A 13,776-nucleotide genomic window follows, 5' to 3' on the forward strand; every position below is an offset into this window, starting at 1 on the left:
GCTATGGAAATGACAGTATGTAGCAGTAAAATATTACTGTTCCTGGACAACTAGTACTTCAGCATAATGATACATTTCCACACTTTCTGTAATCTGTGTAATTACTGGAAAATATCTCTCATGTTATCATTAAATAACCAAGAAATATGGATGTTCTTTAATGTTGGTGAGACCTCACTTACAGAACATTTTTAGATTTTTTTAATTTTCTTTGAATCCTAGTGTAGGCTACATTCTCTTTCTTGTGATATAAGAAGAGATAAAGCTAAAGGGACTGAAAGAGGTATTAGTCATCCAGGATTTTTTTTATGTTTGTGTGTTATTTTCTAAAAAATCTACTACTCTGAGATAAATAATATTATTATTTCTGACCTTTAAGGATTTCATGTGAAGAAATTATATGTTGTTTCTCTCTAAGAGGAATGCACCATTAGAATGACATATCTTGGGAATACACATGTAGCACACCTTAAAAGAAAGGTGAATTCACTGAACTAATGTCTTTATCATTTAAAAGAACAATGGTTGAACTATCTCAAGAAGAATCTCCCATTATGTTTTTTATTTCAGTTAGAATTATTTGATTTTAAAATGCTACCTTTGTTTTTGAATGTCTGTCTTAATCATGCAACTAAGAAGATACTATTCTGTGCTGTATTAGTACACACAGAATCCTTAGAGTGGGAAGGGACCTCTGAAGGCCATATAGTCCAACTCCCCTGCAGTGAACAGGGACACCACAACTAGATCAGGTAGTTCGGGGCCTTATCCAGCCTCACCTTGAAAGTCTCAATTGATGGGGCATCAACCACATCACTGGGCAACCTGTTCCAGTACCTCACCACCCTTACTGTAAAATATTTTTTCCTTACATCTTGTCTAAATCTACCCTCGTTGAGCTTGAAACTATTTTTCCTTGTTCTATCACTACAGACCCTGCTAAAGAGTCTGGGGGTTATACTGCCCTAAATAAGAGCCCTTGATGAATTTTTTCAAGACCATGTTCCAGTGTTTCTGCAAGCTGATTCCAATTAAAAAATTCATTGAGTTTATCAGGATGCTCTTCAAAAAGTCTGAGGTCTGTGAACGCAACTTAAAAAGGCTGAGTATCAGGTATTTCCTATTCCAGTGAATTCACTACCTGAAATACCTTTGCAAAGTCTGCAAGATGCATGGTAATTGAGAGCTAGAGGAGGTTCCCATGTCTCACATATACAGTAATTATACTAATAGATCCTGGCCAGATCCTGATTAAGAAAGCTGAGTGAAAGATGACTCGCTGAAAATCTCATGTTCCAATCATGGTAAGGTGTCATCATCCTGTGAACATAAAACCTTCAGTAGAGACTGAAAACAGAAACAGATTAACAATTTTTTTTTTGCAGTTTAAGTCTTATAAAAGGGAGCTTTGAGATAGATTCCAACAAAAAGCCTGCAGAGAAGCATTTGGTTGAAAATTGAGCCTTGGCCTTGGCCCTTGTATATGTGGGGCAGACTTTTCATTGTCTAATATGGTTGTGTGGATCATTCACAACTGCCTAAGAATACAAAGATGATTTGCTATTCAACTCAGTGAAAGAATCCATGTATTATTACTTATCCATCTTATTTTTCAAACTCCAGAGAAAAATAAGCATTTATTAGGTGATCTACACAAGTACATTACATTGATGGCTTTATGCATTAAATGCCTATGAGAAACAGAAATTGATGCACTACTAATAAGGAACTGCAGTCTCTCTTATTTAGAAAAAATGTTCAAAAATACAGTGGAATTTTTCAGTTAAAAAGTCTATACAAGTTGGGTTACTCTGTTCAAATTTTACAAAACATTTCATTTCTACAAAAGGAAAATCCTACACACAAGCGTATTTATCAAGAATGAAACACAAGACTCATTAAATAAATGGCTGACTAGCTAGGAAACAGACTAAATTCACAGCCAGGTATTATTACTGTCTTAAATTTGTTCTGCACGACACTGAACATTATCTTTCCATTTTTAAAACTGAATTGCATTCATGATGTATGAAATGCAAAGGACTTCCATATACAAAATAATATAGAGTATCTATCAGTACTACAACATATAAAGAGTAACCGATTATCAACAAACCATTTCTTACAGCTGCCTGCTCTTGTAAATTTATAATGAATGTACACTGTATTTCATCTAAGAAAACTACTTCAGAGTATTAGTGTTTAGAGCTGTAAAATGATAAATAACACACCTCAGAAAGGGTCACAATATTTTATTCTTCAAATCTGATAATCTAAAACTGTGTAGATTTTCTGTTGGTAAAAGAATTTTTGAGCCAACAGAGACTTGAGTTTAAAAATGTCATGTTTACATTTGTCCCCTGGATACATCTCACAGCCTTTCTATTGCCCTGATAAAAATGTTTTGCACACAATGGTATGTTACTGTGATGGTTCGTTGGTGTTTCATGAGTTCTGAATCTGGAATATGCAACTAAAGGATTCCTATACAAAATGAAACACGCTAATTATAAGACAAATTCAAATTACATATTCAATTGATAATTACAAATTCAAATTAATAACTACCTGCTATTGCCTTTTTTTAGCACAAAATAAGTAGGCTCTGTGTAACATAAATATTCTCTCAGAATATGAGAATATACCTTTCTGATGAACACAGTAGTTTTTCCTATGTCTTTAAGCACACATACTCTATATCAATAAATTATTTATGTATATTAATTCATAATTCACATTAAGACAGAATTTAAAATACCTCAGGAAAGTACAGCCTAAGTATAGAAAAAAAATATTAAATAAGTATAAAAAATAAACTAGAGATGAAGTAGTATAATCTGCAATCATATTCACAGAATGGATATGCCTCCATAAGAAATTCCAAAAAACTACGGCTAGTATTATAGCATGTAACATGTCCTAAAGCAAGAGGTAAATACAACAGCTAAGCACTAACTTGACACTGCTGAGATTTCAACATACATCAAGAACAAAAACGGCAAATATATTACACATAAAAAAAAGCATAACTGACTGAATTGCAAGTGTAATGTGAAACAAGAATTAGACATGGCTCTGAATATATGTAAAATGTTTAAAAAAAAAAAACTCTCAGTGCTATTTTATGGTAACTGCAGTTACTGAAAATGTTGATTTATTTATTAACGGTGCTATGATTACAGCATCAGTATCTAATTTACCCCGTATGCATTTTTAATTTTTCACCGTTAAAGACAGTTGCAAATGTCAACACTATCAAAGAACAAACTAAATTATCCTGCTTGCCAAATGAATATCATGCCAGAGTTCTTCACTTTTAAAAACAAAAGTTCTTTGAATCAGAATGCCCAGAGCCTAAATTAAGTTCAATACAGGTTTCATAAGTTTTCTCAACTCCACCTAAAATTTACTCCAAAATTTCTCTTTAAACCCTCTCGTCTACCAAAACATATTCAAAAACTTACTGTTTCCAAATACAGATTACTAAAACAAGGAGTGAGAAAGGCCTGAGTGATTTTCATAGTGTAATCTGGAAAATAAAAATGCCACCACGGCAGTGAGGTTGAAACCAGATGATGGTTAAAGCCCCTTCTAGCCAAGGCCATTCTGTGATTCTATGAAACAAACAAGAAAAGGTTTTTTCTTCACTTTCAACTCTCTTAATGCATTGGCTAACTGCTTTAAATTAAAATAAAATGCAATAAAAAAGAAAGAATTGCAAGAAGCAGTTAGTCCTTCTTAAAGAAAGAAAAGCCTTGTTTTTAAGAATTCTAAGTGGTTAGTAATTAAAAGTATGCTCTGTAATTATGAAATTGCCATGAAGAGCCCATTCAGAGAGATTTATTCTGTGTCACCCTACTACTGTTCAGATTAATTAAGCTTTCAGCACGTAGTACAGAATGCTGGGGCTAGCAGTCCCACATTAGACTAGAACTGTAACGTGCTGTAACTGAGTTACTCTGAGTATGAGTTTCAACACAGCTTAAAAACAGATTCTGCTTGTTGGTCTGCAAAGCTCAATCTCATCTCATAGGAGCGACCCCATTGAGTCAACTGCAGTAAAACAAGAGCTAAGGAAAGCGGGATTGCACCTTGGAGTTTTGCTTAATCAATTGTTAAGATTTTCAATATACATTTAGAAGAGGAATGAAGTTGCTGCTTGAAATAGCAGCAATCTGGATTTCATGACATACAACGGGTATTGTAGTCCTACTTTACTATGCTTTCTCAACAACCTGCACTGAGCATGCACTGATTCATTTGATGTTTTATGACATGTTAGACGGAAAAATCTGGGAGTGTGTAAACAGGAACAGCACTTTTTGGTTCAGATTTTTTTTCCCCAAAATCCATTTGGAACTCGCATCTAATCAGATTCTGCTTTGTTCTACTTTCGGATATGCAACTCTCACCAATAAGAGAGGTCTGTTCTGAAGACTGGAGAATTTAAAGTTTCTCTGATCATTTGAAAAATTCTACAGATCAAAAATACATGTATGCTAGAGGTACTGTTTTGCCACTTCCTAGGGAGATTTTACACTGCTGTATTTCCACCTAATTCAAATGACTGTAAATAGAATATCATAGCAGTGTCATAGGAAAACGCATTTCTCAAAAGCCATATGTGAGCACTGCAGTTACTTAGGCACTGGCAGCTACTGGGTGCGTATCTGAGTGACAGTACTCTTAACAGAAACAGACGTTCATGAAGTGAGTCTAGGAGAGATCTCTACAGCTAGCTTTTCAGCAGAAGTAGTTAAAATATCCTCCAGCTCGCATTGTGTGCGGTGTTGCTTTCTACACAGGTCAGGGAACTTATGATCGTGGTTTACACTCTTGACTTTGAGACACTGCTCTCTGCACTGGACTTTGCTACACTGAGCGTTAACCAATAATCCTGATGAGAAACCTTTATCCAGAAATGCATCTGTAAAGTTCAGCATAATCTAAACAATATGCCAAAAGGTGTATGCGTTACTATTTGGCATTGAGCAATCTGAAACTTCCCTTGCTCCTTGCAAGATTTCTAACTGCTTTAAATACATTTCTTCTATGATTGCATCTAAGCACAAAGAAGAAACAAACCAGCATAGAGCGTTGTTAGCATCCTCCAGAAAAGAAGACACATACTGCTGAATCCAAGTCCAACGCTGGGGTGAAACCAAGGGAGGAAACAAAATTCCCCTTGCTTCTCAATCTCAGTTAAATCAAGTACAGTCAGTGAAAACATGGTGGCAGCATCCATTCCCTCCTTTCCCTTCCTCCAGGTAATCACTGAATTGTAGGGGCTGGAAGGCACCTTTAGAGATCGTCTAGTCCAAGCCCCCACCAAAGCAGACTCCCTGTACCAAACTGTCCAGACAAAAGGATTATCTTTCCCTAAATGGCTCACGTGCAGCACACAGATACTTCAGCTAGCTTTAAGTGAGCAACATCAAGTACCCACAGTATTTCATCAGTAGTGGCTGGCACACAGCTGAACGTGAGACAGTTGACCCTGCCTCTCAGCAAACTGTTATCCCTTCTCTGGATAATTAGATTAAAGGTAGCTATGCAGGACTAGACAGTGATTTTCTGGATATGACAAGAGAAAAAAGCATAGGAAAACGGACTTTTAAGATTTACTTTTGCATTGCTGCTGCTCGTGTTCTGCTGTTTGTAGAGTGGTAGTGGGCCCTAAGCAGCCAACTTTCATTTATTCAGCATTAGCCTCTGTTGGACAAGGATGTCCTACCTAATTCCCCTCTTCTTTTGTATCTCTCAAAGCATAGGGCTACTCTAAAAGTTTGTATACAGCAGGACAAATGGTGGAGGAAAAGCTCAATCATTAAAGATCTACAGCTTTGACAAAAGAAGTAAATGAAGCTATCCTTAGCATTTTGCTAAGTTGGATGGAAGGCATATTCTTTCACCTCACCTTATTTTGTGGTCAGTATTGCCTATGTGCTTGTCTGATTGCTTACCAGTTAATGATTTATGTCCAAGCAGTTTAGAACATTTGCAACAGAATGGAGACCTGAAGCCATCTAAACTTTCCGCTATCGTTTTTATCTTTGCAACACTAGATATTACCCAAGTTACACTTCTGTAATATAGTACAGTTGTGTCATCCCCTAAAATAATCTGACGGAAGTTAAGGGGAGTTCTGTTTAGTGATTGCAATGTCAGCATTTTATGAGAAAATGCTTTCTAGTAAACTGTTTAGATCGAAGCATACACAGTTTGGGGAAAAAAAATGTTCCTAACAGCGGATTTTTTAACCAAAAATGGTGTCTGAAAATACGGGATCAAATGTTACAAGACCAAGTTTTAAAAATAATATAGTAAAAACTAGTATACTTGGTACGCTTATGTTGTCAGAAACAAAATAATGTTTCAAAGCGGTAGTATTGAACTACTCTCTCCTCAGGAGACCACGACCTATCAAAACAATGTGCTTCCTCTCCTCTGAGACCCATGAAATGCTGGAAGTCTTGCTTTTTATAAAGCAACAGAAAAGGTTCTATTTATTTTTCCTGAGACACCTTACTAATTGGGAATTTCAACCAGGGCTAAGACTGTCAGCACATGGTATCAGTTTTAAAGGAAGTTTGCTTGTGCAAAACTATATGGCTGTATCAACCAGATATGTATTTTTAAAACACAAAGCTTCTCTGCTGCTTTCATAGCATTGGAACAGTCAGCTGAGTTCACTCTGTTTAAGGCAAAAGCTGTTACCAAAATGACTCATAATTCTGACATATTAGGTAAAATAAAAAACAATTTATACATGCTGAGAAAATCACTGACCTTCCCTTGACAACTGAGTGCCGTAAAAGGCTTATGCCAACTAAATCTGGAAATACAACCGTCCTGATTTCCCTTTTGTTGTTCTCAGTGCTACTAGGACATTTCAGTAGCTGTTTTCAAAATATTAAGTATGAGCACAACATTTTACGCAGCACATCTACTGTAGGCCTGTGGACTTTTGACAAGGGATGGGAGAAGATATTACCTGAAGCATCAGCTGACATAGTGCACCAGACAATATAAAGATTCAGGTCCTACTGATTACGGGCACTCCAGATTGATGCTGACAAAGGACATGCATCATTTGACAGTCTGTTCTCACCTGTAACATTTTACTGTTATACCTAGCTCTCTGCTACTGTGTTTCTCCACAAACGGTTAGCTAATAGCAAACAACAAATGTATTGCAAAATAAATACGTCTCAGAGACTGAAAATCTTTACTACAGTGGAAAGGTAGAAAAGAGAAACTGAAATGTGTGTGTGGCTGCTTCAATAAACAGTCCACTCATAATCATTTCTTGGCCTAATCTTGAAAGGAATGAGAAGATATCTTTTGATCTCCATCTCTAGGCACTAAGGTTTGTGCAGTAATCCACTAGCAAACTGGATAGTTCACTGGATGTGAACTGCTGCTCATTTCATTTACTAAAATGTGATAATGTGACTAGATGCATGCACAAGAACAGTGCAGCATGTACTGGCCTCCACTTCACATTTGGTATCGATTCTTTTAGTACAATCTTAGTTCCACAAAAACTGACAAAGTAGTGATTCTCTGGAAAACATAAGAACAACTGAGATACATGCACTTAGAATTTTACAATGTGCAACATACCAAATTTAAAATTTAAAAGACGTGACAGTTTGGATCAACTACCCCGCCCCCTTAAAATACAAATACACAAACCAGAAAGACCCACGTTTGTTTTTATCCTAGTACGTCCCTAAACACTGAATAGCAAACCAGGGTCTGAAACCTCCCTTTAAATTAAGAAGAACTGTGAGAATCAGTGGTGGGACAACCGCATCTCCCCTCTGTGTAGGAACAGGAGGCAAGAGTGCGCACATGAGCAGCAGGGAATGGAAAACAACAAAATAAATAGAGTGGGCTACAGCCAAATAACCATGGGAAACTCCAGAGCTCTTTGGTCTAGTTCATTTTGTTGGCAAACAAAAATTGCCTTGTGATTCTCCACCCAGATGGAGTCTTACGGGGCCCGTGACAATTAACAGTGCTGAAATAGGAATACTGCTGTTGTAATCAGTGGTTCTGCAGTGACAGACAGACACTACATGAGAATCTAGCTCATTGTTTCATAGAAATGGGAGGATAGTCAATGAAGGAAGAAATTCAACGTATTTTGCATTGACAGCCTAAAATAAGTGAGCCCCAAAATATCCCTGGCCAAGTAGACTTTTTTAAACACTGCTACCAATATCATGATATTAGGTTATGAAAGCTAAAGCCCAGATTGAACGAAATCTAGCCAGGGTCATAAAGAGGTACAAGAGGAAATACTACAAGTATAACTGTGATAAAAAGGAAGTCAAGGAAGGTGTAGGCCCTCTTTGGAAGGAAACTGGGAATGTGGTCACGAGGGATTCTGAGAAAGCTGAGGTGCTCTGAGACTTCCTTTTATCAAGTCTTCACTGGCAGCGGCTCTAGCCACACTGCCCAAGTTGCAGAAAACAGTGGTAAGAACTTGGAAAAGGCTGATCTGCCTGGTGGAAGTGAAGTTTAGGTTCAAGACCATCTGTAGAACCTGAAGGGAGACGACGAGATCCATTTAAGGGTTCTGAGGAAATGGGCAGATGAAGTTGCCAAGCTGCTATCCATCCTACTTGAAAGGTCATGGAAGTCTAGTGAAGTCCCCACTGGCTGGAAGAGTGGAAACATTATCCCCATTTTCACGAAGGGAAAAAAAATAAAAGACCCAGGGAACTATTGGAACTATTGGCCAGTCAGCCTCACCTCTGTGCCCGGCAAGATCATGCAGCAGATCCTCCCAAAGACCCTACAGTGGCACATGGAAAATAAAGATGAGGTGACTGGTGGTAACCAGCATGGCTTCAAAGGCAAGTTGTTCTCAAAGAACTTGGTGGCCTTTGATGACAGCGTTACAGCATCAGTGGTTAAAAGAAGAGCAACTGATGTCATCCACCTGGATTTAAAAGCATTCTAGTTGCCAAATTGGAGGAAAATGGATCTGATGGATGGAAAACTTGCTAGATAAGGAACTGGGTGGATGATTGCACTCCAAGAGCTGTGATTAATGACTCAGTGTTCAAGAGGAGACCTGTAATGAATGGTGTTCCTCAGAGATTGATGCCAGGACTGGAAAGTTGTTTAGCATCTTTGTAGGTGACATGGACGATGGGGTTGTGTGCATCCTCAGCACGTTTGCAGACAACACCAAACTGAGCTTTGGAGCTGACATGCTAAAGGGAAGGGATGCTATCCAGAAGTACATGGACAGGCTTGAGTGGTGGGCGCATTCCAACCTCATGAAGTTCAGTAAGTCCTAGTTTAAGGTCTTGCACTTGAGTCCCAAGCACAGATACACGTTGGGCAGAGAATGGCTTGAAAGCAGCACTGAGGAGAAGGATTTGGGTGTTTCAGTTGACAGAAGAGGGTAGACTTAAACTAGATATTATGAGGAAATTCTTTACTGTGAGCCTGATGAGTTATTGGAATAGTTTGCCCAGTGAGACTTTGGTTGCTCCTTACCTGAAACCATTCAAGGCCAGGCTGAGTTGGGCTTTGAGTGTCCGTGTCCAGTGGGAGGTGTCCCTGTCTATTGTGAAGTGCTCAAACTGGATGATGTTATACGTCTCTTACAACCTAATAATTCTACGATTCTCTGATATTAATGAAACTTTGTGAGGCAAAAAATGAAAATATTCTATTTTTGAAAATCCAATACAATTTGAAAAATTTAACAAAATTTCAAACTATTTTTGTTTTTGTCTACTCTTCAAAATTAACAAATACGAAGTGTTAAGACACTTTACGTTTCATTATCAAGATCGTCACCACTGTTTAACAGATAAAAATGTAAAATCTCAAACTTTCTACCAAAATGGAAAAGAAAAAATCCTTCTGAATTCTTTTTTGTAGAAGATTTAGAAGATTAACTTCTTCTATTTTAGTACAAAGAATAATATATGATCCAACGAAGATTTATACACATTTTTAATTTTTCTCTGGTCTACAGAGTTCTTTTTTAATGTTAACTTTAAGTCATTAAATCATCATAGCAATCGCTCTTCTAGGAGACAATGAAATAGTACTAACTGAAGAGTGCATAAGCTCTCTACTTTAAGCAGAACAAGAAAGAAAGCACAGAGAAATATACTTGCCATATAAATATACAAGACCTTTGCCTATGCCATAGAATAATGGCACTTAAGTGGCTACTCATGTCCTTTGAAAACTTGAGTCTTGGTGTCCAATGAATAAATAAAAAATACAATATTTCTTTGTTTAGTACCCATCAGAGAGAATATCTACAATTCAACATTACATCCCTCTCCGATATTGACATTTGTACTGTAATACCCATTTCTCTTTATTTTAACTTCTGGTTTGTACAAAATGCTACAAAGAACACTCTTTGTGACATACATACCTTCACAGTTTCACTAACATTTCACAGAACTGCCTTATTTTTTTTTGTTTTGTTTTGTTCTGTTTTATTTGGTAGTTAAGAGTTTTTATTTTGGTGTACCTTTTTGTGTTTGCTTTTTTTTTTTCCCTCTGAGTTTATTTGTTTGTTGTTGTTATTGTTGTTGTCTTGGGGGATTTTTTGCAAGCTCTCGATAGCTTGGAGTTGCACAGCTTTAACACATACTTTAATCTGTTCATCTTAGTGGAAAATTTTAAAACTTCAGGGTCAACTTTCGAGATAAATGGTGATTCTATTCATTCCAAGGTTCAAATAAAGAAGAAGTATTTGTCATGGAAAATCTTTTGAATACATTCACTTAATCTGATTTAGATTAACTGCATGTAATCCAGATTTGATCTTCAGTTTACATAAGCACATGTTGATGAAGACTTTCCTAGTCAAATCATTTCTCTCAGATCGAAAGAGGCTTTTTTTCCACTTAAGGGACAAAAAGAAATGGTCTGTGTGCACCAAGTACTCGCAAAAAATTCACCTAAGATCATGACATCAATTTGAGGAATAACACTATGCATTTTTAATCGACAGCTGACACAAGAAACATTCCATTATTCATTTAGAGATATTTTTATTTGATATCTACTTCACAGACAAACTTGCATAGACTTGGCATAATTAAAAAAAAAAAAAATAAGGAAACATAAAGTTCTGCTTCTCACCTACCTGTGAGGGATGAGAAACAAGGGAATAGCTAATAGTTTGTTACTGCCATCCCTATATTCTAATCTTCTCAAAAAATGTTGGTTCTGAATACTTGTATTTACACACAGAATTGTTACAGTTTACTCTTAGCCAAATGAAATTCCTAGATAAAAACATGCCACTGCATGCTTCATTTAGTGTTTTTAATCAGTACTAAGCTTGAATTGCCTTTTCTTACATCTATTTATACTGAAAATATCTTCCCAGAGGTGTTAATTATGTTGGCAGAAAACCTCAGTGTACCTAGTACTCATTGAAATCGTGGATAAGAGAATTGCACAATATCGTGGATATTGAGCTTTGCACAATAGTACATACCCTGTATGTTTCTGAACAGTTACATAGTTTATAAAGACTGTATTATTCTACTATATTTTTATACTTAAAAAATCTACATATTCTCAACAAAGATCTACTACATTAAAAAGCATCATATACTTGCACCTTTAGATTGCTATTGTCAAGTAAAAATTCTACAATTCTTATTAAACCGCCAATGAGATTGAAAAGAAAAAAATATATGAGTATGTTTAAAAAATATATATTGTACTTTAACATTATTTAGATAGAGTGCCATACAGCAAAGTATTGTGTATCTAACTATTTGCATATATCTAACAAACTAAGTATTTTAGACATCTGCATTTTACCTAGTTAAGCTACCCACAAAAGATGCTGTTGTCATCCTGTCACTTCACATATGTATTTATCTAACACTCATTTTATGACATGGTGTATACACACAGCTTCTTAAGTTTATTTACTTACCAACAGTATCACATGGTTCGTCTTTATGTACACAGAAATCCTTCCTAGAATTGAAGGTGGAAAGAAGAAAAATGTTAAGTAAGCCAAGCTGTCAGTCCCACAATGACTGTGTGACCTATTTACAAATACTGCATATGGTTCAATGAATAAATGCAGAATACCGTTATCTCAACAGAGTGTGGTGAAGCAAAGACCAGGATTACCCAGAATATCTAAACTTCAGTATACTTTCAAAAGAGCTTTAAGTCAGGTGACAAAATATGTACCATGTATTCAATTTGCATTATACATAGTTTCTGCTTTTTTTACACATTTCAATTTCTTGAAATATAGCGAGTCTAAAGATAGTCTTCAAGAAAATTGCAAATTATATCTTGCACATGAAATGAAAATAACTGTGATGCTTAATACCATTTTTAGACCATCCACAGATTTACAAATAACATTGCATAACTGCATCAAGTAGATTAAATACCTTATCCCTGCTTTAAACAATATCTGCGTAGAATTCATTTTAAATTCACACCTATTTCACCTGTTCTTTGAGAGAAGTAACAAAATTATATTAAAAAAAAAGTTAAAAGGTATGCAGGAACAGAGAGAACAAAACAACATACTGCATACAACACCTAATAAAAGTACTATTTACTAATCTGAAATTTATTCCGAGTCTGACATGTAGTCATACAAAGAAATTTCTCCCTTACTGCTCTCAATCTGTACACAGGCCATTATGGGTTGGAGATGCACCTTTTTTATATTCTGTCTATGGAGCTAGATATATAAAAATAAACAGATATGGGTAAAGATACACATAAACACACATGCACTCACAGACAAACATACTTGTATCTACTGTCAGCAGCAGCATTTATAAGTGAAAACTAAAAGATACCTGAGATACACTCTGGAAAGATGTACCCAATACTGACATTTCCTGTTTCATTGTTACTTAAGTTGTTAAATATCTTCGTATGAATAATCATATTCATTTTTTATATCTAGGAAGCATCATGTGTGTACACTGATCGTTGTTAAGTAACTATAAAACATTTCTTAATACATATTGTTTTTAAAGGCTCAAGAATATAAAGTTAAGTTGAAAGCCAGTTAAGCTCTCCATCAATACAACTCTAGAATGCACCTCACTTCTCAACCTCTTCTATGAGACAATGAAATAGTACTAACTGAAGAGTGCATAAGTTGTTTAACATCTTTGTAGGTGACATGGATGGTGGGGTTGAGTGCACCCTCAGCAAGTTTATTAAACGTTCACATACTCATTAAACATTCCCTTTTTTCGCTTTTATAATGGAGGAAGAAGGGGCTTGCGTTGTTTTTTTTGTTGTTGTTGTTGTTGTTGTTTATTTGCTTTTGTTTTAAATATACAGATACAGATGTATACGGATTTTTGTTTTAAATATACGGATACAGATTCTTAGCTATAGATGAGATGGTATAAATAGACAAAGTGCTATAAATAGAACAATAAAGCATAATACAAAGTCTTCAGGAAAGCCATGTACATCACTTGCCTCTACTCTTTTCCTTCTTTCATTTAGCAAAATAGGGATGATATTAGCAATATCATTAAAGCATATATAGAAGTTTGGGGGGCAAAAGTTAGTAAGCAAGAATAACAAGTGAGAGGAAGCAGTATGTTTCATGAGATTTATCACTGGTTTCCAAGTTTGATTGAGTTGATCAACAATTGATAATAATTCTAAGCAAGAGTGAGTCAATATTAATATATTGTTTCAAGAAATTACATTTAGTTGGTGCATTATTAATTAACTACCTATAAACAGCCAAAGAGACTAATTATCCAT

The 13,776-nt window shown here is 35.9% G+C and overlaps 1 protein-coding gene across 1 annotated transcript in view; it reads right to left on the minus strand.

Moving 5' to 3' along the window:
- ADAMTS19 (ADAM metallopeptidase with thrombospondin type 1 motif 19) overlaps positions 1-13,776 on the minus strand; it is a 154,696-nt gene that overhangs the window by 71,360 nt on the left and 69,560 nt on the right. The window contains exon 7 of the mRNA XM_065740556.1: positions 11,948-11,991. Within this exon, the coding sequence (XP_065596628.1) occupies positions 11,948-11,991 (44 nt within the window). The remainder of the gene's footprint in view (positions 1-11,947; positions 11,992-13,776) is intronic.

The sequence above is a fragment of the Cyrtonyx montezumae genome, unplaced genomic scaffold, assembly GCF_038088225.1.
Source record: "Cyrtonyx montezumae isolate F1298 unplaced genomic scaffold, pur_monq_1.0 scaffold_29, whole genome shotgun sequence".
Classification (NCBI taxonomy): Eukaryota; Metazoa; Chordata; class Aves; order Galliformes; family Odontophoridae; genus Cyrtonyx; species Cyrtonyx montezumae.